Source organism: Neofelis nebulosa, chromosome 7 (genome assembly GCF_028018385.1).
Source record: "Neofelis nebulosa isolate mNeoNeb1 chromosome 7, mNeoNeb1.pri, whole genome shotgun sequence".
Lineage (NCBI taxonomy): Eukaryota > Metazoa > Chordata > Mammalia > Carnivora > Felidae > Neofelis > Neofelis nebulosa.
In genome coordinates, this window is record NC_080788.1 from 66,404,392 (window position 1) to 66,427,138 (window position 22,747).

The 22,747-nt window shown below is 46.4% G+C and overlaps 1 protein-coding gene and 1 long non-coding RNA gene across 10 annotated transcripts in view; one reads left to right on the top strand and one right to left on the bottom strand.

Moving 5' to 3' along the window:
* Positions 1-1,884: 1,884 nt before the first annotated feature.
* On the bottom strand, positions 1,885-12,443 carry LOC131516784 (uncharacterized). 3 transcript variants are annotated; one of them, XR_009264239.1, is made up of 3 exons: positions 12,089-12,443; positions 8,684-8,747; positions 1,885-2,714 (listed from the first exon to the last, which is right to left on the bottom strand). It is a non-coding gene; the product is annotated as an uncharacterized LOC131516784 (long non-coding RNA). The 3 variants fall into 3 exon arrangements; XR_009264238.1 differs by having other exon boundaries at positions 8,684-8,750; XR_009264240.1 differs by lacking the exon at positions 12,089-12,443 and adding an exon at positions 10,624-10,754 and having other exon boundaries at positions 8,684-8,750.
* Positions 11,765-22,747, top strand: part of MEIS2 (Meis homeobox 2) — a 209,679-nt gene continuing 198,696 nt past the window's right edge. For 2 of the 7 annotated variants that reach the window (XM_058738259.1, XM_058738262.1), the window contains exons 1-6: positions 12,477-12,626; positions 13,300-13,532; positions 15,097-15,238; positions 15,949-15,999; positions 16,976-17,026; positions 17,848-17,997. In XM_058738259.1, coding sequence (XP_058594242.1) covers positions 12,618-12,626; positions 13,300-13,532; positions 15,097-15,238; positions 15,949-15,999; positions 16,976-17,026; positions 17,848-17,997 — 636 coding nt within the window. In that variant the 5' untranslated portion in view covers positions 12,477-12,617. Of the gene's footprint in view, positions 12,064-12,476; positions 12,627-13,299; positions 13,533-15,096; positions 15,239-15,948; positions 16,000-16,975; positions 17,027-17,847; positions 17,998-22,747 lie in introns of those variants that run through there. The other 5 variants (XM_058738261.1, XM_058738263.1, XM_058738258.1 and 2 more) reach the window with 5 other exon arrangements.

A 22,747-nucleotide genomic window follows, 5' to 3' on the forward strand; every position in this document is an offset into this window, starting at 1 on the left:
AGAAAAAGTTCAGTTTGGATCTCAGTTTTAACTAGCTGAGTAGTCATAAGAAATCTCAAAAAAACCTGGTTGTGGCCATCTTTTCTAAGAAAAGTGATTTTCATGCCACTTGAACCCTAGCTATGCAGGTGTTCAGACTGTCAGATAATCAGCAGCAGCTTCATCAGGACTTGGTAGTAAGTGAAAATCTGGTTGGGACAGAATGAGGGGGAAAAGATTCCAGTGAGTCATATGCTGAACCAGTGCTATGAGATCCCTCTTTTCAAACAAGCCCTGTGTGTGGCAAAGTCAGCTTTTACTTTATTAGAGATTGGGAGGTGAACTAGGCTCCTATGTAGGCCTTTTAAAGATAAGTAACTGTGAACTTACCCTAAATTCTCTTTTAAATTAACTTTGATACCGTAAATTTCCTGGTAGTTTCCCCAGACTGGGGAAATCGGAATAGAGGTAAAGCGGCATCTAATAAACGAATCTTTTAGGATAAATGGGTGTTGTGGGGGGAAGGGGAGGTGGAGAAGGAAGGAGGTAAGAGGAGAGGAGGAAAAATGAGAGAAGGAAGGGAAAAAAAAGAAAGGAGGTAAGAAAGAAAGAGGGAGCATTCTGCCAGTTGACTTCATTTCCACACGAATCCACCCACTCTGAGCTTCTGTTGTTGCTTTGTTTATGCAAAGTTACGGGGCTAAGAGTGAAGGCTGAGAGATCGACGCTGATGAAGGCAAAAATAATTTTTTAAATATAAATGAAACACGCACACACCCCGTTTGGGCGAGGGCAATCCCAGCCAGCGGACTTTGAAATGAAAACACGCTGAGGAGGGGTAGGTGGGAGGCCCAGCAGCAGCGGGGAGCGTTGTCGGTGACCGAAGGAGCTCTGGTGAATATCAGGTTCGGATTAGTGACAACTCAGAAGTCACGAAGGCGGTTGGGGGAGGGAGGTTTGCCAAGGTCTCTGAACTCCACGGAAGAGAGAGCGGCTTCCCTTGGCGCCGGGCGGAGCTGGGCGTACCCAGAGAGACCTCTGTCCCGGCCCCACTGCTCACACCCTGCCCAGAGATTGAGTTTGTCAGCGATCATAAAATGGGAATTGATTATTCCAGCCACCATTGATTAGGGAAGAATGCTTACTGCAGCAGCAGGGGAAAGGTTAAGAGGAAATTGACCTTCTTCCTAGGTGACATAAAGTCATTAGGTAAATGAGATATTCACACAGGAGTTTTAAAAGGTCATGCTCAATTTTTATTTGTAGCCTGAAGAATCAACCTGGTGTGCGGCTTAGGGCAGGGACCCTGGTCTTCTGGGCGAGTGGACCGACAGGAAGAGAACTCTTGCTGCATTGGGCAGGGGCACGGGTGCGGAGTGGATTATTGTCTTGGGAGGGTCATGTTGGAATTGGTGGGGGCCTTGGGACCCCCTCGCTTTGCACCTCATGCCTGACCTGTGTATGCGTACCTCTGTGGAAGTCTGTCCTTCGCTCCCAGGTCTGCTTGGTTGCTTTCGCCGGCCAGCAAAGGGATGTCAGGCAAAGAAGGACAATTAAAAACCCTTACCCTACCAGAGCCGGCCACGTCTCACCCAGAGTGAAAGTGTGTGTGTGTGTGTGTGTGTGTGTGTGTGTGTGTGTGTATTTAAGGAGAGTGAGAGATGTATTTATGCACATATTTATCCCTCTAATTATAGGAATTAATCCTCTTACTTATGACTAAAAGGTAACGTCGAAGGACGTCCCTTTGATGTGGAAAAGCATCATTTGTGACTCACATTCATACTGATTAAGGAATAATTGTTGTTAAACGCTTTACAAGAGGAGAGTGTTTAATTGAGGGGCATTCGTAATTTTACGGCTTAGCACAAAATTAAACGTAATTAAAAACTCAGAAATTCCAACTGATTTTCCAATTATTTTTATTGTCTGAGCTAATTGTTACACAAGGGTATCACTTCTCCCCAAAGGCATTAAAAAAAAAAAAGGCAACAATACCTTTCCCAAATTTCCACTGAGAGGATTCAGAGCTCTCTCCAGGTACAGGCTAGGTAAAGGATCTTCCTCCTTTCCCTCCTCCCTCGGTCCCTGCCTTGCGCTCCTCCCTCCCCCACTGTAATTAAGCGTTTCAGCCACTCTCCCCTTTCTCTGAGTTCCTGCAACACCTTGGGATGTGAGAAAGTGATGGCAGTTCTCTTCTGCAGATCATTACAGCAAAACCTGGAAGTATCTGTAGAAGGCTGATGAATTTCTTGAAGTAACACTTGTCATACATGGTGGAGAGATTAAAAAAACCTAAGTAAACACAACTCTCTGGGGGGCGATCCCTCGATGCCTCTGCCTTAGAGTGTGTGGCAGGAGGGAGGCAACACAGCAAGCGGGGCTGGGAGACATTTATAAATTCGAGAGAAGACACCCAGATGCATACAGTAAACTTTCTTTTGCTTTTCTAGTTTTTCTTGTTTTTAGTTGTTTGTTTGTTTGTTTTGAGAAATGAGTGGATATGGAAAAGCTTCTCAGGAGGATTCTGGATTTTTTTTTTTTTTTTAATGCTAGGATTGACAGCACAAAGCCAAGCTATCGTTGTATGAGTCACTTCTCTTCATGTCCAGATAGATTTATTTAAGTACAATACAAGGTTTATAAAAAGTGCTTCAATGTTGTGGAAATGAAAACGCATCCTTACAGCTTATCCAGAAGTGGCCCTGTCTTTCCTGTCAGACTTGGAGGGAATCCTAGAAAATAAAAAAGCATAAAATTAGGCAGAATGTGAATTTATAAATTTCAATTAGTTTCGACTAAGTGTGGAGCAATGGAATGTTTGCGTTTAAGTAAGTGTCTTAATTTCTCTGTGATTTTTAGGATAGAGACTTCAGTGGATTCAAGCTTTCCATCAGGCTTTCCCATACACCCGCCCCCCCCTAAAATAAATGATTGCCTCTGATCTGACGTGCCAGGTGAAAATGGGTAGAATTAAAACTGTCAATTCTGCTTCCAACTTGTGTCTTTTGATTGAGTTCAAAAGCTTTTAAAGGTAAAGCGTGCCGATCATTTATATGTATTATTTCTTTTTCTCCTATCACAGCTTCTAAGTAAAAGAAAACGTATTTATGTTTTCAAATTCATTTTCCCTGGAAGGTTTCAGTCTTCCAGGTAATTTGATGATGGACGCTGACACGTGGGAGGACGTGTGCCCGGCAACAGCCCAGTTTACACAAGTGCGCTGTGGAGGTACGTTGAAGTCCGGTTTTTCCATTTTTCTACCTAACTGGTTTATTTGGAACTGAGATGTGGATATTTAAACCAGAATCTTTCCAAATGCTACATACTATTTCGGAGGAAAGGCTGGAGTAGGCAGAATTGGGAAGAAAGAGGAAGGCTCCCTTTGAAAGTTAGAAATGGTGAAAAAGACATATAATCCGATGTGGAAAATTGAGTAAAAGAGGCAGTGCACACTTTAGCTTAGGCAAAGGTTACTGAGTCCTTTGAAGAAACTGACACGGATTTTCCAGAGATGGGAGGAAAGAGAGAGATGGGATGGGGGTGGGAGAATCCTAGGGTGGGCATTTTATGTAAATGAGTAAATTCGAAATGTAGTACAAATCCAGGATAGTGAAAGTGACAGTTCTGACAGTATTGACAACATAAATATATGTTTGAACACTGCACTTTCAGACACTTAACCGATGAAGCAATACAAAAATTCGACTACAATATTTCAAATAATCGACATTGATGTTTTGATACATCATTTTTATACTCCAAATCGATCTATCACTCTGGGGCTGGTCAATTTTAAGTAAAAATGGGCTGCAATTATTTGCACCTTAGCTAATGATGACCTCATAACAGTCCTCAATTAATTACACCAGTTTCTTCCTGTGGTGTTGGGGGGCTTGGAGGGGAGGCAAATCTTGAGAAACAAAACCTAGGATTGTGTCACACACACCCCCTACTTTCTATTCCATTTTTTGAGATTATGGGGAAGGGGCAGAATTTCAGAATTAGGAAGGGGTCTTTGGTGATCACATACACTGCAGGCTGAGGTCCCCTCATTTCAAGTAGCCGCTGGGTGGAATATGGTTTTCATTTTTACTTTGCAAGGTCAAAACTAAATTTCAGAAAATGCAAGAAAGTTGAGTGAGTCTAAATCTTCCCCAGGCCCCATATCCTTTCCTCAGTTTCATGGGAGATTTGCTCAAAGGGAGAACTGAAGATTTTTCTAAGGCTTAGAATGAGGTGTGTGTCTGGGGGTGGGGGGTGGAGAATAAGAATTTTAAAGAGAGTATCTAAAGCATCCAGCTGAAGTTGAATCTCTCCTTTCTCCCCTATCCCCTCTGATTGCTTTCCACACCCCGCTGAGGGTTTATAGGCTACTGTTTAAAAAAAAAAATAACCAAAACCACAATAAGAAATAAGACAAATCTCTTCGAGAAAGGCGGGAGGACGTTGGTGAGTACTGCATCCTCAAGCGTGAGTTCCTGCAGTTTCTGTGTTGGCTTTCTCTTCTCTGCTCGGTGGGCTCGCCAGTGAGCTCTCTCTCCATCCCACTTTTCTTTCCCACTGCTCTTTAAATTTGGTGTGGTCATGGGGTGGGGGCTGGAAAAGCTAGCTCATTTTGAAAAAGAAATCTTGGACAGGCCCAGGATACAAACTTGAACAGCGCATTATATGATATAGGCATCCCGAAGGCAGGAGAAAGTGTTGGGGATGGGGGTGAAGAATGAGTGCCCAGTGTTCTTCCGAAGTCCAGGCGAGAGCTGCTGCTCCCCAACCCCTTCCCTGAGAAGTTCTGGGACCCTTTCTTTAAACTCACACTGAGCCTAGGCCTCCCGACCTAAAACTTAGCTGGTCTCCACTAGTCAGGATTCCAGTGTCTGATTTCTTTCCTCCAAACTTCACAAATGCAGTTTTAATCCCCTCCAAACCACTACCAGCTGAGACGCTGGGACACAAGCAACATTTTCAGCAACACCCGCATGCTAATCAAAGACAAAGGTGGCCGGTGACCCACACTGGGTGAAGGTGGGAGCCCTATAAGAGCTCCTTTGCCGGAGCATCACCAGGTTCTGAGGGTATCAGCCTCTGACCGGATCTTTCCAAGCCATCTGCGCTGGGAGTAGGGGTTGGAGCTAGAAGAAGGGCAGCAGGAGGAAAGAAGAGGAATAGGATCAAGATAGTAAGCCAAAGAAACTAGAGAAAGAGAAAGAAGAAGGGAGGAAGGAAGAGAGCGCGGGAAGGAGCCAGAGACTGCGAGAGCGAGCGAGCGCACGTCGTGTTTGGAGCCCCGCCAGATAGCGCTAGAGGGCTATTTATTGAAATACTTTACTTCTGCGAGATGGTGAAGCAGCTAAAATTGGGAGAAATAAGACATAAGATAGAGTAAAAGGAAAGAAAGCACAATGATTCTACCATATCTTCGTTAAGACAATAAATTATGGAGTACTTTCTTGTTATTAATGGGGGTGGGGGAATACATGGTAGAAAGCCGAAGTGAGGAAAAGACCAAAAAACAAACAAAAAAGGTCCCCTTCTATCTCTTGATCCCAACTAGGAAGAGAGTGAGCAAAGTTAACAGGTAAGGAAGGAAGTGTAATTCTTCCTAGTCCAACTTCCAAAGATGCTGGCACATGGCTGGGAAGGTCAAGAACAGTTCACAAGGATGAGCTGAGGTTTATAGAGAAGAGATATTTTTAACGTAATAGATGGCTGCAAGGGAATGGGGGAGGGAGAAGCAAACACATTATTGGAACCGCCAAATAAAATATATATCAAAAATTCCAACTGTCAGCCAGCAGGTCTGGAGCAGAAGAGAGTCCCTCTGCCTTTGTCCCAGTGATGCTGGGCTCAAGGCTGCCTCTGCAGGGCTGCAATCAAACATCCTGAATAACAATTTATAAAGACTTTGGTAAGCTTGGAGAAAGAATTAGACTACAAAAATTCACTGTCGCGTTCAGACCTCAAAGAACAGTGAAACAGATGGAGAGAGAAGACCTGGTGACAGAGGTGAAGTCCAAAGAGAGAGTGACAAAGAATGAAATACTGTGATCCTCTTTACTTGCTCAGGTCAGTAATGAAGGAAAGAAAACTTCTTTCAAATAATACTTCAAAGTATCGATTTTGTTTTATTCTAAAAACTCTAGCATCGCACACATCTAGCTTCTCATTTAAAATTGCACTTTCCTTCTAACTGAAACATTTTTAAAATCAAAGTAATGATATCTTTTTTCCATACCAGCAAACAGAAAAACAGAACCTACACACACACACACACACACACACACACACACACACACACACACACACCTGCTTAACCCAAAATACTCCCAATTCAAAACATTAACTAAAGTTACAAATAAGATTAAGGTTGGATTTATTTGCTCCTCTAGCAAGCTGTCAATTATTCTATCTATTGTAGGAAGACAAAAAGGATTTAAACCCAGTGATTTTAATACACAGATTAACACTTTGGACCTCACAGTTCTGAGGAATTTGAAGTTATCTGTGCTGAGGACCTATAACTTTCTGGAAAAAAAAAAAAAAAGATCAAACAGAAGCACAGACTTCTTAAGGAAGGTGGGCCAATTCACCTAAAATAGAGTCTAGGTTCATAAATGCTCATTTCAAATTAAGTACTCTCTATAAAGCTAGTGCCCTTTAAATTGAGTAACTGTATTGGGATTCAATTATTCTTTTTAAATCTTAAATGTTACCTATAATAGCATTCCATGTTGAGTCAAAAAAGAAGAGGAAAAATAGAAAAGAAGGAGTTCTCAGAAGTCTTAGGGATGCTTCAATAAGAAAGAAGTGATTAAAAACAGACTAGACTCTTAAATTTGAGAGGCCCATCCCCCCTCCCATTCACTCCCCCCCCCCCACCAGATCAGGTCCCCTCCCTTTCACCTCTTTTTTATGCAGTGCCCCACCCCCACTCCAGAGCTAAGTAGCAGATTTGGGATTCTGAAGAAATAGGTTTCAGCATCCATATTTGTTCTGGGGCACTTGTAAAATGCGATTTGTAGAGGGTCTTTAGCCTTCTGATTGTCTTTGAATTGTTTTTACTGAAACAGATCTTTTGCAGTTAATGAGTCCCCACGCAGCTGGACAGCTCCTCTCGGACACTGAGAACTCTAACCCCAAAATGACCCCAATTTGACACCGCAAGATGAAATTTTACCGCCTGTTAAAACCATTTCCAGCCTGGGCAAAGGGAGCTGACTGTTGACGGAGGTGTGCGCCGCCTCCTGCGACCCCCATCTCGCGCCTGTCTCCAGGGCCTGCCCCACCTACTTTCCCTTCACCCCAAATGTGGAAGAACAGATGAGCCTCTCCGCCTGGGTGGGGGTGCAGAGGCTGAGTGAGACTGGAGCATCAGCAGCATAATTATCAGGCTAGAAATCAGAAAGTGTGTGTACCCCACTGCTTTGGAATCGCTTCTATCGGACCGGCAACACTGAAGGAGGTAGGGGATATCAGGAAGTTCTTAAATGCTTTTTAGCTCTGTTAATAAAACATCAGCAAGTTGGTGATTAAAAGTAATAGTCTGAATTCATCAGAATGACCAAGAACGGACACCCTGAATCACCTCCAACTTGATCTTGTGTGTAATCTATTGCCCTGCGATGCTATTTTACACGTACAGTTTCATAAATGAATGCAACTAGGTAAGTGAAATCTCTTTAGTCGCATGAAATTCGGGATTCTCTCCTTAGGCAATCAGTGAATTTTAAAATCATGCAGACTTTCCTCCATTCGGGCTTCATTTTTAACACTCGCACTCCTAAACTGAAGTCTTCGGAGTTAAAGATGATTGTGGTTTTTTGTTTTTGTTTTTTCCCTCTGACTCTATCTTAAAATGTCCTATTTCTATCTCCCTCCTACATCAACCAGATTATCCCTGTAGTTTGCTTTAATGTATGCAATACAATGCAAAAGAAGTTACAGAATATTAGAAAGTAAGGAAGAAAGGAGTTCGGGTTAAAATGACTTCTGCCTTGCCCAAAGGATTAAAACACAAGAAAAATCGAGTTCCAGCCTTCTTTCTTTTGTAAAACCCAAGATTATCACGGAATAATCAACCCATTATTAGCCTACCAACTGTTTGAAAATACAGAAATCAGCAATCGCTCTGAATTGTTTACCCGAATGCATTGCCAAGTATGAAACTTATATATTTCTTAATACTCGTGAAGTTTTTCAAAATAAAGGCTGTGGGGGATGCTAACTCACTTCACAGTATCATTATGAAAAAAAAAAGTGGTGGTAAAGGCAGCATAAGGTAGAAACCTTCAGTGTTTAAACTCGGCAAAATAGAGATTTGTTTCCAAGTTGATCTTTATAAAAGGAGCGTTTATCAAGGAAATTGAGTTTCTTTTTAAAAAGAGAAGTGACGCTTACTACACAGGCTGTTTAAAACAACAATAACCCTATTGGCGACAATACGTACACAATATTGAAAATACGAACAACTGGAAGAATAACTAAAAATCACTATGAACTTCTCAGCGGCGCTGCACGGGGAACTCGGAAACAGCAATTTCAACATCTCTAGTAGAAAACCCTCCGGAGGCGGAGACCAGATTGTTATTTTTCTCTCAGCCTTCCCGCCCCGGCTAAACTGAATTCTCCTAACTGCCGCTTGAAACAAAATTCTGCAAGACAACTTTTTTTTTTTTCTTTTTGTCTTCTTTCCTTTTCTACTCACCTTTTCTTATATGTCGACGAGCAACTCAGCAACAAATAAGGAGGATGCTTTTAATCTTGGAGTTCTTCTAGGGAAAAAAAAAATGAAAAGGTGGAGGGGGACGGACCCTCCCCACAACCTGCAGATTTCATACCCGTTGGATCATACAGGCTTGAAGCCCGGCGTAAAAGTGGCTGAAAATCAGGTCTAGACTCTCTTCTCCGAAGCTCCGAGCGCCGGGCCGGCTCCTGCTGTGGTCACCCCGGCAAATAACCCGAGGTCCACAGCCCAGCTCCCTGGCGTCGCGCTACCCTCGCCTCTGACAGCCCCACCGCACTATTTTTATATGTGAGGGCCGATTTCCCGCAGACATCATTGTTATGATGGCTCATTTAATCAAACTGTTTAATTGCTCTGGTAATCACTATCATCATCACAGGTGCTCAATCATTCATCATTTTTGGAGGGCTTTATTGACCTCCGGAGCTCATTCCCCAGCCCTATTAAAACGGGGCCAAATTTCTCCGACTTAGCTTGGAGTCTCTGCAGGCTGCGATCTAAGCTCAGTTGAGTGTTGCCTGAAAGCTTACAGTGAAGCAGAGAAGATGTAAAGCCCCCCCCCCCCAACCCCATCCGCGCGCCTCTCTCTCTCTCTCTCTCTCTCTCTCTCACACACACACACACACACACACACACACACACACACACACACACACTGCTTTATTTTTCTCTGTGCTTCCCATCCCCCGGGAAGTCGGGTCAAAATTGCGCGCGGAAAATATGCTACTTTCTACTATCCAGAATGAATTCAAAGTTGGAGAGGGAGTCAGCTGTTGAGGAACAGTCTGTTTTCGATTCCCTGAGCCAGGGACCATGAATCGGACAAGAGCGAGTTGCTGGGTAGAGGGTGCGCTCGGAGCAACCAGGGCCGGACTGCACTGCTGGCGGGAGCAGGGGGGGCGGAGGGGGCAGCTGCGCAGAGCGCGCAGGGTGACCATAACTCCGCCCCCAGCTCGAGGCTCGGAGTGATTGACGCACCGCCACCGTGAAACCGGCGGCGTCGAGGTGAGGCTGGGTGCAGCTCCTGCCGGGGATTGGGTGAGACACCCTCCAGAACTAACTTTTTACACAAAACAGTGTAGGATAGTTACCTTCCTCCCCCTGCCCCCAACTCTCGTCCTTTTCCTTTTTGGAAAAGTTCGCTCGTAGTCGGCCGGTCTTCCCGATCCCGCGAAATTGTACGGTATAATTAACACAACCTTTAGCTGGCGATACCGCTCTCCGGCCTCTGCGCCCTGGGCGACCACAACAAAGCTGGGAGGGAGTACCGGCCAATTCTCCTTGAATGGCATCTTTCTCCCTCCCTCTCTATCCGGTGCTTCCCAGCTCTAAGTGAGATCCACTTCGGAAGCGCACACTAGTGGCGCGCGCGCACGCACGCGCACACACACACACACACACACACTCTCCCTCCTGGCGACATCAGACAACATCAAACACCCAAACGACTCCTCCCCACTTCCTCCCTCCCAATTCCATCGCGGCCCCCAGAGACTCTCCAGGGTGGCCCTTGTCCGCACCGCTTGGAGACAGTGCTGAGTTAAGCTGATCTCTTCTCGTCGTGAAAAAAAATAAATGTTGACAAGGGCGCTGGATGTGCACAGGGAAGAAAGTACCACTTAAAAATAACAAAAACAAACAAACAAAAAAACCTCTAGGCCGGCAGTGGTACGATCTGCACAGCCAGCTGCCCCTGGATCTTAGCAGAAAGCCCTCAGGGGCGCAGTAATCGGCTGGCAGAGGCATAGGGGCCCGCGGAATTAAAAGGAACAAAAGCAAGATCGCCATTCCAATCGTCCCCAACACGACCCCGTTAGGCTTGCGCCTGGTGTGATGGGAAAATGAACTAGAAGTAAGTTTGAAAAAAAAAAAAATTTAGAAGATCTGAGGCTGTACCGTACTTTCCCTGTGGTTTTCTGCAGTTTTCCTCTCTGCGCTCTCCCTGTCCTCTTCATTCTCTCCCTCTTTCCTCGCTCGCGCGCGCCCGCCCGCATGCGCGCGCGCTCGCTCTCTCTCTCTCTCTCTCTCTCTCTCTCTCACACACACACACACACACACACACACACACTCCTCTTCCTCCGGCTCGGTTCCCCCCCCCGCCCCCCCCCCCCCCGGCCGTCCCCGCGGAGAACCAGGCTCGCTGATTTGCTCGGGTCCGCGAGGCTCCTGCCTCCCCTCCCCCCCACCCCCCGCCTCCCCCGCCCCCCCAGCCGGGGCCGTCCGATCGCACTCGCTGCATATCAGAGGCTCGGCGCGGCGCGCTCCTCCTCGCTCCCGCTCCCCACTCCCGGGATGTGTCTCCGCCGTACGACGGGCTATGGCCACCACGACTTCCGGGTTCCGTCATTTCGTTCTCCCGCCGCCGACCCGCGCCGCCAAACTGAGGCTCTTCTATAAGCCAGGCAGCAGCCAACCTGCCAACACCTACTGACACTCACTCATCTCCCAGAGAGAGAAAGAGAGCGCGAGAGAGCGAGCGCGAGAGAGCGAGCGCGAGTGAGAGCGAGCGAGCGAGAAAGAGAGAGAGGGAGAGACAAAATACCTACCAGGAAAGGGGGGGAGGAAGTCCAATTTTTGCAAACTATTCAATTTTTTTCTTGATTTTTCCCCTCTGCTTTCTTTGAACGATACTTTAAAGAGAGAGGATCATATCATAGATACCGCGGGGGCCAAGCTAAAAGAGGGGGGGAGGGGGGAGGAAAAAATTCAAGAAGCAGAAACCCCTCGCGGAGTTTTACTGGAAGAAAAAAAACGGGTCTGAAAGATTCCTCCTCTTCATCATCATCAACCATCATTCATTCACTACCTTGACATTCCGGGCTTTGATTGACAGCTGGAGTGGCAAAAAGCCATGAAACACGACAGTTCGGTTACATGTGGGCTGCTGACGGGCCGCTCGTAACCTTCAGTTCGGGGGCTTGACAATTTTTTTTTTCTTCTTTTTCTTCTTTTTCTTTTCTTTCTTTTTTTTTTTTTTCCAACTGAGGGGAAGAGAAGAGAAAGAGGGGGAAAGGAGGACCGAAGAGGAGGAGGAGGGGAGGGGGGAGGAGGAGGAGGTGGAGGAGGAGGAGGAGGAAGATCAGGAGGAGGAGGAAGAAGAGGAAAAAAGAGAAAAAGAAGAAATATCACAGAAAAAAAAAAAAACTCTTCGTTGTCTTGCCTGGGCTTTTTTCCCCCCCCTAAAAATAACATATTGGAGAATTGGGAGAAGTCTTTTTGGTTTGGAAAAAAAAAAAAAAAAAAAGGAATCTTCAGCCTAGATCACTTTCTTATCCGGACTGGGATATTAAATATACGACACATCCAGGAGTTTATTGGAGCGCAGACTGATGGCGCAAAGGGTAGGTTTAAATCTCCAACACTTACCTAGATATAAATCCTCTCTTAAGAGGGGCCTGTCCCGATGCCTCCTCTCCCTTCAACGCTGCTGCTGCTGCTCGCTGCTTGATGATGGCGGCCAGTATTTAAAAAAATAGCAGCAAAATTATTCATCGGCTTTTCCCCCCCGTGCCTCTGCGTGTGTGCGAGTGTGTGTGCGTGCGTGTGTGCGTGTCTGGGCGCGCGTGTTCCAGCGCTGTGCGAGCGGGCGGGCGGCGAGTGCGTGTGAGTGGTGTGTGTGCGTGTGCAATTGTTACACGCTTTCGCCTCGCTCCAGCTTTTACCCCAGCAGCGCGATTCCCCCGGTTCTCCTGCTGCCGCCGCTGCCGCTGCTGCGCCGCTGCCGCCGCTGCTCCCGCGGCTCGGGGCGGGCACGGGCTGCGTAGGAGCCGCCGCCGCCGCCGGGGCCGCCGCTGGGGCCGCGCTGCCGCAGCCGCTGCGCCGCCGCCTAGACTAGCCTGGGCTGCTTGTTTTGTCTCTGAAATTGACAAGGACGCAGGGAATCCGCTGCTAAATAATGTTTCTGGTAACTTTCACGTTATTCCCCCCCCTCCCCTCCGCTCCCTGCCCCCGGGGAGGCACTGGCCCCAGCCTTCCCTCGTCCTCGGCGTTCTCCTCCTGATTATTAGCGTTTTTCTTCTCTTTATTTTGTTTCATTTCGCCTTTTGATTTATTGGATCCTCGGGAGGAGGCGAAGGGGGGTTAGGGGTGGGATCCGGGGCTTCCTTCTCACACTAACTCCACTTCTCCCTCGGTTGGCTCGTTATGGTTCTGCTGCCTCTGGCCCGAGCGGGACCTCCCGGCGCCCCCTCGGTCCCTGGCCTCACTGCCCCCTCTCCCTGCTCTAAACGCTGCTCTTGGTTCCTACTTTTTCATTTTAAAATTTAAAAACATTTCCCCCGCAACTTTCAACTCGTTGTTTCGGCTGGTTTGGTTTCTGTGCGTTCAACTCGTGCTCGGTACTTTTCTCCTTTCTGACTTTGTTTTTATTTCTCTCTCTCTCTCTCTCTCTCTCTCTCTCTCTTTCTCTCTTTCTTTCTCTCCTGCCTGCCCCCGCTGCCCTTCGTCTTTCTCCCTCCACCCTTCCTCTATTCCTTCCCCACTCCTCTCCCGGCTCTCTTCTCCCATCTTCTTTTCCTATTCCCCCTTGGCTCTCCCTCACCTCCTGCGCCCCCCTCCCCTTTGCCGGGTTCCGACAGTACGATGAGCTGCCCCATTACGGCGGGATGGACGGAGTAGGGGTGCCTGCTTCCATGTACGGAGACCCTCACGCGCCGCGGCCGATCCCACCGGTTCACCACCTGAACCACGGGCCGCCGCTCCACGCCACGCAGCACTACGGCGCGCACGCCCCGCACCCCAATGTCATGCCGGCCAGCATGGGATCCGCTGTCAACGACGCCTTGAAGCGGGACAAGGACGCGATCTATGGGTAAACCAACCGCCCCCCCCCCCTCCCGACCCAGCATACTGTTTGTGAGTGCGAGTGTGTGTTCGTCTCTGTGGGGGTTGAGGGGATGGTCGGCTAAGTGGGGAGTTGTTTCTGCGGGGGGGGGGGGGGCTGTGGGGGCGGGCGGGGGGGGGACCGCTTGCCTTCAGAAAGGACAGAGAAGGGGGCCTGCTCTTCTTCGCCTGAAGTGTAAATCCCCGAAAGATAAAGCCTCTTCCACCCCCATAGCCCAGTCACTCCGGACCCCACAACCCAGAGTGACTGAGTCCTGAGAATCTTGCCAGGGCCTTCTCCCCAAGGACGGGATTCCTGGCCAAAGGACGCAGAGCTGGTCCTTCCAGGCCCCCTAACTGAGGCCTTGACGAAGGAGAAAGTTTCCTGCCGATGAGGAGCAACTTTGTTGTTTTTTTTTCCCCCCTCTTCTGTTTCCTACCGAGAGTCTGGGAGTCACTAAATGCAGCTTGAGCTGGGATCAGGGCTGCTTCTGTCGGCCAGGAAGTCCTAATCACCCACTTCTTAATTCTCTGTAAATAAAGGGGGTAGACCTTGAAGTGCAGCGGGGTGGAAGGGACTGCTGCTTGCACAGAGCTGCTCTTAGGAGGAGTGAGGGAGATGGCTGGAAATTCCGCGTTTTATATCCTGAGTGAATTCGGACAGGGATGGCGGTGCCCGGTCCAAAAGTGTACCTCTCGGGCTCTCCCAGTTGAGAGTAGGTGGGGAAGGCGGCGGTTTGCCGAGGGGAGGGGACGGCTGGTCAACGGCCACGGAGCCTGAAGCCAGAGGCCGCAAGCATCCCGAAGTGGAGCTAAACCGCCCGGAGGAACACAAAGGGCAGACGCGCACGCACGCTTCCAAGTTTTAACACTCGATTTATTTGTTTTTGCCTGCTGGAGAAATGTGGTCTTTGGAAGGAAGCTCCTCGGCGTTTAACATTCCTATTATTTTGGCCCCCACGCCCGGGCTTTACTAGAAGTAGAGCAAACAAGTTTATAAGGCAAGGGGGTAGAGAGGTTAGAAGAGGACCCTCTCCGATTTAGATTTAGGAAATGCCACTTCGGGCGTCTATGTGGGTGAAGCCTTCGGCCTCCTTCGAAATGACAATTAATGTGCAGAGCTAAAGCAATTAAAAAAAAAAAAACACGTAGTGTTCCATTCTTGAGAGGTCAGGGCTGGGTATGGGGTTGGTTCTGCGGCCTCTGTAGTATGGGGATTGGGTCTGGATCAGCTCCGGGCTCCAGACTGCCTGAGCTGCTCGGATGTTTCATTATTTCCCACTGAGGCTCTTCTTACTCGGCGGGCTGCAGTGGCCAGGGGCTTCTCCCACCAGACCTGAGGGACTCCTGAGCTGAGGGAAAGGGCCAGGCCGTTTTTCCTTTCTGTTTCTGGCCCAGGCTCGGCTGACTGAGGAAGGCTTGTAAAGTGTGATGCGTGCTTGTTTTATGAAAGAAGGAATCCGAACCCTCCAAACTTGTTGATTACAGTTCTCGCTCCTTCCCCTCTGCACCCCGTCTCCGTGTGTGTGTCTCTGCGTGGCGCTGCCCGTTAGGCACCCGTTGTTTCCTCTGTTAGCTCTGGTCTTTGAGAAGTGCGAGCTGGCGACCTGCACTCCCCGGGAACCCGGAGTGGCCGGCGGAGACGTCTGCTCCTCCGACTCCTTCAACGAGGACATCGCGGTCTTCGCCAAGCAGGTCCAGCCTTCTTGACCCACTCACCCTCCTGCAGACCCTCACCACCCCCTCCCCTTTCCTCAGAGCTTTACATGAAAGAGGAGGAAAAGGCAGGGACACCCGATCTGTTCCTCTGGCCCATTCCGAGCGCTACGCCTCCTCCCCATCCCTGAGCCTGGAGGCGAACTGGAAGCGGAGATAAATATGGGTGTTTGTTTTTCCCCCCAGCCAGGAATACAGGGGCTCGACCCTCGAATTAAAGTTGACCTGCTCCTAATCTGGGGCTTGGCCTTTTCCCCGCCTGCAGCTACTAGAACAAGAATTGGGGATAGGGGTGGTGAGGAACCCGAGAGTGCCTGGGAGGGGAGGAAGCTGGGCGCCTGGTGGGGTGGTCAGTGCGGGCAGTAAGGTGAGGACGGCTGAGAGCCACTGTCCCTTAGAGGGCTGAATAAGAGGGTACTCGGGCCTGGAGCAGGGCCCTGAATTTCCAGCTGCAGCTCAGCATTTCCGGGTACCCCTTAATGGGGCTAGGAGCAGGAGGCCCAGTACTTTTTCAAGCAACCGCACTATTTTAAGGCACTAGTTTGTGTCCTGTGTTTTACCAAAGCCTCTCTCCTCTTCGCGGCCGCTGACTCTCCACCTTCCCCACTCATGCAATTTAGTCCGTGACAGGGATTTCCTTCTTTCAAGTTGGGCTGGTAATTCATGTTGACTTTCCCTGCTTCTTCCAGGTTCGTGCAGAAAAGCCACTTTTTTCCTCAAACCCAGAGCTGGACAATTTGGTAAGGCTCACTGTTTCTTCCCTTTCCCCAGCCTGGGCCCCTTTCCTTGCCTGGAAGCACCCACTTTCCCCTGGAGCTCCGGGGAGTTGGAGCAGAACCCTGTTTTGAGGCTCCAAAGCGACGGGGGGGGGGGGGGTGGTGAGGGGGAAGGGACCAGTTTTGAGCCCCTGAAAGGAAGAGGGGAGGTAAGGGGTGAGGGGTGGTTGTAGGGGAGAGCAGAGCCCAGCGAGCAGCAGGCGGGGACACAGCGCCCCGAGTGTGAGCAGTGGATGAGTCCCGGGTCTCGGCCCGGGAGTGAGGCTTCGAGAAGTGAGTTATTTCCTCTCTTTGCCGGGGTAGGCAGCCGAGCCCCCAGCAGCTAACCCGAAGGAAGTAACCGCTGGCCCAGCGGAGGGCGGGCGGGGAGTTGGGAGGTGTGTGTGTGGGGGGGGGGGTCCTGGGGCAGGCCTGCGCAGGCCACTTTTAGGTGCGATTCTTTTGCTAATTTGCACAATTTCAATATTAAAAGTACTTAAATCCGCTCTCAAAGGCCCTGCCTCACCATTCATCTTGAGTATTTCCTTCTTTAGTAAGGACGGGTTTTGCTGGGTGTGCTGTAAAAAGCTTTCTCTCTCCGAAGCTTTTTTCTTTCTTTTTTTTTTTTTTTAAATTTGGCCTGAGGTCGAAAGAGGGGACGGTTAAAGACTCAGGCGGAGAAGGAAGGCCTGGCCCTAGGAAAGCAGTCCTTCCAAATAGCTCAGTGAACACAGGGGGCAAAGATATTAGACGCCTCGGCTCAGGTTGAGTCAGATTCCTACCCGTGGCCAATGAGGCAGAGATGATCAGTAATCACTTGGTTTTTCTGATGATTTCTTGATGTGTGGGTTTTGCCTGGCCACTTGCCTGTTTCTTCTCCCCAGCTCAATTCCCCCACCACCCCCCACTCAGGGCTTTGAGTCACAGAGCCCTAACTCCACACTCCAAACTTTTCTTTCAGATGATCCAAGCAATACAAGTACTAAGGTTTCATCTCTTGGAGTTAGAAAAGGTAAGCAGGGAATGACACTCCCTACTTTGATTTAGCCACTTCCCTCTCTCCGTTGAGTCGGGATGTCTTCTGCCAATCTCCAGGCTGAGGCACTGAGCACCTGGAGGTTTTGAGCAACTTGTTACTATGTCCTTCCTTCAAACTGCTCCTCAACCCAAGGGCTCAGAGGATGGGTGAATTAGGACAGCTCTGCTGTGCGCCACCCACCCCCCCCCCCACGCCCTGTCTTTTTCCCTAGGCATTCAGGATTATTTTGAAATGCAGCAAACCATTTGTGTTACTGGACATTCAGCCTGCTTGCGTCTCTATTAGCTTAGCTCACCCTCAGACCAGAGCGCGCATTAGGTACACGCAGGGGGAAATCATCCTCGCTGGGCTGTCTTCACATTGCTCTCCAGCTCAGTCACTTTCCCCTGGAAACATATGAAACTCTTAGCTTGTTGAATCGCAAATGCCAGTGCTGTTCCCAGTTCCAGCGTTCTAACATTTTGATGTTATCATCAGATTGGATCCCCCCTCCCAACCCCACCTCCGGACTCCCAGTCTGAACCCAGTTATTTCCAGTCTTGTTTCTACTCTCTTTATTGTGACTTGTTGCTCAGGGAAGTCTCCCGAGAATAATATCTGTTGCAACAATTGCTCTATTGTTTCCTTGCCTTCAAGTATTACACCCATTAATTAGAGTTAGTTTGGAAGAGGTTGCACTGTTGCTCTTTCCAAATGTAACCCTGCATCCTGATTTTTTTCCCTTTAAAAATGAAACAAAACAATAACAACAACAACAACATGAGCTGAACCTTCCACCATGACCCTCCCTTTAGGTCCACGAACTGTGTGATAACTTCTGCCATCGGTACATTAGCTGTTTGAAGGGGAAAATGCCCATCGACCTTGTCATTGATGAAAGGGACGGCAGCTCCAAGTCAGATCACGAAGAACTTTCAGGCTCCTCTACAAATCTCGCTGACCATGTAAGTCTGAGAGCCCTTTGGCATTCTTTTGAGACTACTGGGCATAGCATTTTTAAAAAAGTTGTTGTAACATTTAGTAAGCTCAAACTTGGTTTTCTTGTTAAGGGATTTGGTCTCTTTGGGGGTCTTTTCTCCCTTTCTCACCACCTCTGCCACACCTTTCATCTTCCTTTGCCCTTTGCTGCCCCCCTTCCTTATTTATGTGGAGAACCAAAGAAACTAGGGAGTTGATAGAGTGATTTGTGCTCTTAATGTGTAAAGTTTCCTGGATTTGGTGACTTGAGTGTTAGCAAATTGTCTGTTTGATATGGTGACTGCTGCCTTTTCTGCTTTCCCAACTCTGTGTAATCAGTGCGGCAGGGACCCAGAGGCAAGTCGGCTAGATGGACAGGGTGGGGGAGAGAGCACTGAAGGACAAGAGAGAATTGGGGAGGGAGGGCCAACTTCCCAGTCCCTCACAGAGATGACAATCCTGAGAATTATTGACAATCTTGCATTGCATTAGAAAGGAAAGAAGGAGTGAACACATTACAATTCTCTGAGCTTTTGCTCTATAGAAACTTATTGTCAGTATATGGACTTATTGCCAAGTGCCTGAAGCATCTTTATAATAAAAGACAGTAACTTTGATGAAACAGTTATTAACAATGTATTACAGAAAGCTGAAGGGAATTACGATTGAGTAACCATAGGTTAGTGGTTGAATTTTAACACTTAAACAGTTGGTGAATGAAGACAGAGTATAGTAAGGAGTGACTGTGTATGTCAGTCTAGGAGGGGAGATTTCTTTCTATTCTCTGTTTTTAATCCTATTTTGGAACCGATCTAGGGAGCCTGATGCTTTAGAAAAAAAAAAAAGGGAAAAAAAGCATATGTAGTGAGACTGAAAATTTGAAAAAGAAGCAAAGAGAAGAAAGATTGCAGCTGGTAGGAAAGGCAAGAGTGGCGAGGTTAAAGAGTGGGTGTGAACAGCAGTTTATTTATAGGAACTCAAGCCTGGGGTGGGGGACAGGGTGTCTATAGATTATATTCAATTGAGCTTACAACCTAAGTGATATAGGCTATAGTCTAATAACTGGCTGGCTGAAATACTAATTTAGCATGTTGTGGAGTTAAACAGCTTTGAGGCTTGAAGGCAGTTTGTACCATTACCACAACTGTCCACCCCCCCCCACCCCCACCCCATTCTTGGTTATTAAGAGGAATGGGTTGAGAGGCCTGGAGAGTAAACCTTCTGTGAGATTCTTTACCTTTCCCCTACCTCCCCCCAAAAAGTTTTGAAAATATACAGGCATACATTTTAATTATTAGCCTTTGTACTGTATGGAAATCCAGCCTAAGAACAAAAGGAAAGAAAGAAAGAAAGAAAGAAAGAAAGAAAGAAAGAAAGAAAGAAAGAAAGAAAGAAAGAAAGAAAGAAAGAAAAGAAAGAAAGAAAAGAAAGAAAGGAAAAGAAAACCTCAGTCCTGGTTGTCTAGTTCTGAGACAGAATAAATGCTATGACATTGAAAGTTCCTGTGCCTGTCTTTACTCTTGGCTTTTCCCATCACAATGGGGGAACTTTGGGGGGCTCTTTTGTATTTGAGTATATTAACGAAAATCAAAAGGGTGCAGCAAGCAGCTACGGAAAGTTTACTTGCTGATATGTGGCATTATGACGTGTGGCTGTTGTCTATAAGGCGAGACACCACCTTAGAAATATTTGTTGTTGTCGTCATTTGCTTATTTTCATAGCTTCCTCTTTCTCAGTTCATATGCATTCTGCAGTATTGGGGGAATGAGAAGGATATAGTTACCTGATTTGTAGAATGAGAGGTTCATAGTTATCTGCAGCCCAAAACGTTTCTCTCGTGACCTTTCTGGGGGTCTCGACTACTTGATTCTCTGGAATAGCTTCTTGGCAACTGTTTTCGATGTATGGAACTAGAACATGCTGATGTTTACACAGAAGAGATAAGATAAACTAGGCTGTTTAGAGGATTGGCTGATCGACAGTGCCAGTTTATGAAACTATTGTAATATTTAAATTACACTCAAGTAGTCAGTGGTACCTAAGAGGATAGTGCTTTAATAATTTAACAATCATCATCTTTGGATAAAAGAGTCAACGGTAACATTTGTTGCTCCTCTTTCAGGCCCCCAATCAAATAAAGATGACAACTGATTTATTTTGAACCCACGAGGGCTTGCCACCTCATTGGGCATCATAATTTAAAGCCTTCTATTTCCTAGAGATCTGAACTATAACATTTTTACTTTAGCCCCCTGCTATTTGTTTTGAAAGGAAGCAATAATTTGTTCCACCAGCACACCGAGTGGGAAATGGCGAGGTTTGCTACCGACTGGAATTTTATGCGGGAGGTGAGAGAAAACCTTGGAGAGTTTTCACCATTTTTTGATATTTTTGTGCCATAGGTATATTGATTGTATTCATTAGCAGGCATCCGCCTACAAAGTGAATTCTCTTAGTTTCTGCCTCTCCTGCCAGCGCGCTCTCCCTTAACCCCCCACCAGCAAGAAAAGGGAAAATACCGTAGAACTACTACCTGAAAAGTGGTATGAGGGGAACATTTTCAGCATGTAAATGTGTCCAATTTGAATCTCCAGGTTTATTTTTTCATTTGCTTTGATATGCATATTTAATACATTGCCCCAGGCTGGATCTCATTTGGTGCATGCTGGTGCAGGGGTGATGATGAGCCACTTCAGAAGGACTGAGACAGCGTGTTGTTTTCTCTGTTTTATCTGTTGGCCCACTATTCTGATCTACTGCGCTTCCTCATGGTTTTATTTGCACATGAAATGCCGAGAGCATTTCAACTTATTGGCTATGAATAATGACAGCTAAAAAAGAAGTGTAGTTTAATTTGTTGTGTGCCAAGGTTTCTCTTGTGGAGGTGACAGTTTGTGACAGCTGTTTGACACCCCAAAACACATACACCTCTATACTTATTAAGCGGTATCAAGCTGCATTGTGTGTGTGTGTGTGTGTGTGTGTGTGTGTGTGTGTGTGTGTTTAAGGAAGGATCAGGCAAGGAGAGAGAGAGTGAAAGAGAGAAAAGAAAGAATAAGTGTGTAATTCTGTGTAGTAGAAAGCAGAGGGACAAGCGTCAGGAACAAAATATTAGGTGCCAACCTAGACTTCTATTTTCTTATTAAAAAATTTGAAAAAAAAACCGAATGAAAGTACTTGCTACAAATACCTTGAAAGCAATTATTTTTGGCAGACTTTTAGCAATGGGTTTTATATACGATTCCACAGTGTATCAGGCTGTTGTCATGCTGATCTCACATTCTGTAATTTTATGTGAATAATCTGATGTAACGTTGATAAAAAGACAACCATAATGTCTTAACCTTTTGTACATTACATCCGTTAAAGATACTGAATTCGTTCATTTATTATCGAGGCGTACATGATGGGCATAATGATAAAAGGAAATTTGGAATTAAACAGAAGATAAAATTTGCAACATTGGCTCCTGTTTTGTTGTTTTTAATAAATTCATAATGAATGCTTGCGTTTTTATATTCTAGTATAGTTTATCTTATTTTCTTATTAAACGTAATAGTAATTATTATAGGTAGGGAACAACTGTTAGAGTATTCTTTGGAATAATGGGAAGAAGGAAATAAGATAGTGAAAGGAAATGGAACTCTATATTTCAGCTGCAATTCATGTTAAGTTTCCCAGGCATCCAAATTTATTATGTTTAAAATAGACATATCAAGAAACAAATTCTTTTAAAAAAAGACAAAACTTTCAACTTGAAAACTGTTGTGGAAAATTCATGCTTTTCCTGGTCTGTAGTGTTTCTAAATAATAGGTGATCTCCACATTTTCTACTTTACATAATTTTAGATCAAGTCTTTAGATCCAGTGCAGGCTAATAAAATCTTTCTTTAAGTTTACGTTGAAAGATATTACGTATCTTTAGATCAGCATTAGATAAATGAAACATATCTGTTTGAAATACATTCTCTGGGCCAAGGTCCATTTGCCTGAAGTGCATATTATTATTCCTGATTAACGTTCGTGAGGAACTACATTTTACTTGTTTATTATTATTTGTTTAGGTGAATTAAGTATAGGGAAGAAAATACAACTGTAGCTGTTAACAGTTAGTGACAGGTGCCTTAAAATTGGCTCTGATAATATGATACATAAAAGAAAAACATTTTAATTTCTATGTTGAAAGCTGTAACTTAACTGAAGATATGCTGTTTTTTTTCTTTTGCATCTCTGAATCTATCAAGTTATTTTTTTCTGTGTATACAGTTCTTTTAAATGGGCTAAGTTAGAGGGGAGTCTCCCCAAACCTTGTCCCTGACAGAATGCGGGCAAGTGTCCAGACGTAAATGCTATTAGTACCTGGAAATCTAGCAAGGATTAGGCGGTGAGGAAAGGGATAGGTTTAAGTGATTGGCCTATAGGATATCAAAGGGGAAATAATGGGATTTGATAATAATATTAATAATACAAATGATTTATTTTGTCAGATAGTTTCTTAAGTTCTAGTATAGGATTAGACCTTACTGTGTGTTACCCGAGGCCTCTAGGGACCCATTCCGGAAAAGTTCTCCCTCCAAGTTGTGTCCACCAACTCACCATGCCTGGGGTCATGGGTTTTCTGTTGTTATTGTTGTATAGCTTCTGAAGGTTGATAGTTCCTACGTCAATTTCCATCAAAAATAATTATGTTATTTAAATCCCTTTGGTTGAGCAGCTGAAGTATGTTTTCAGTGTAAC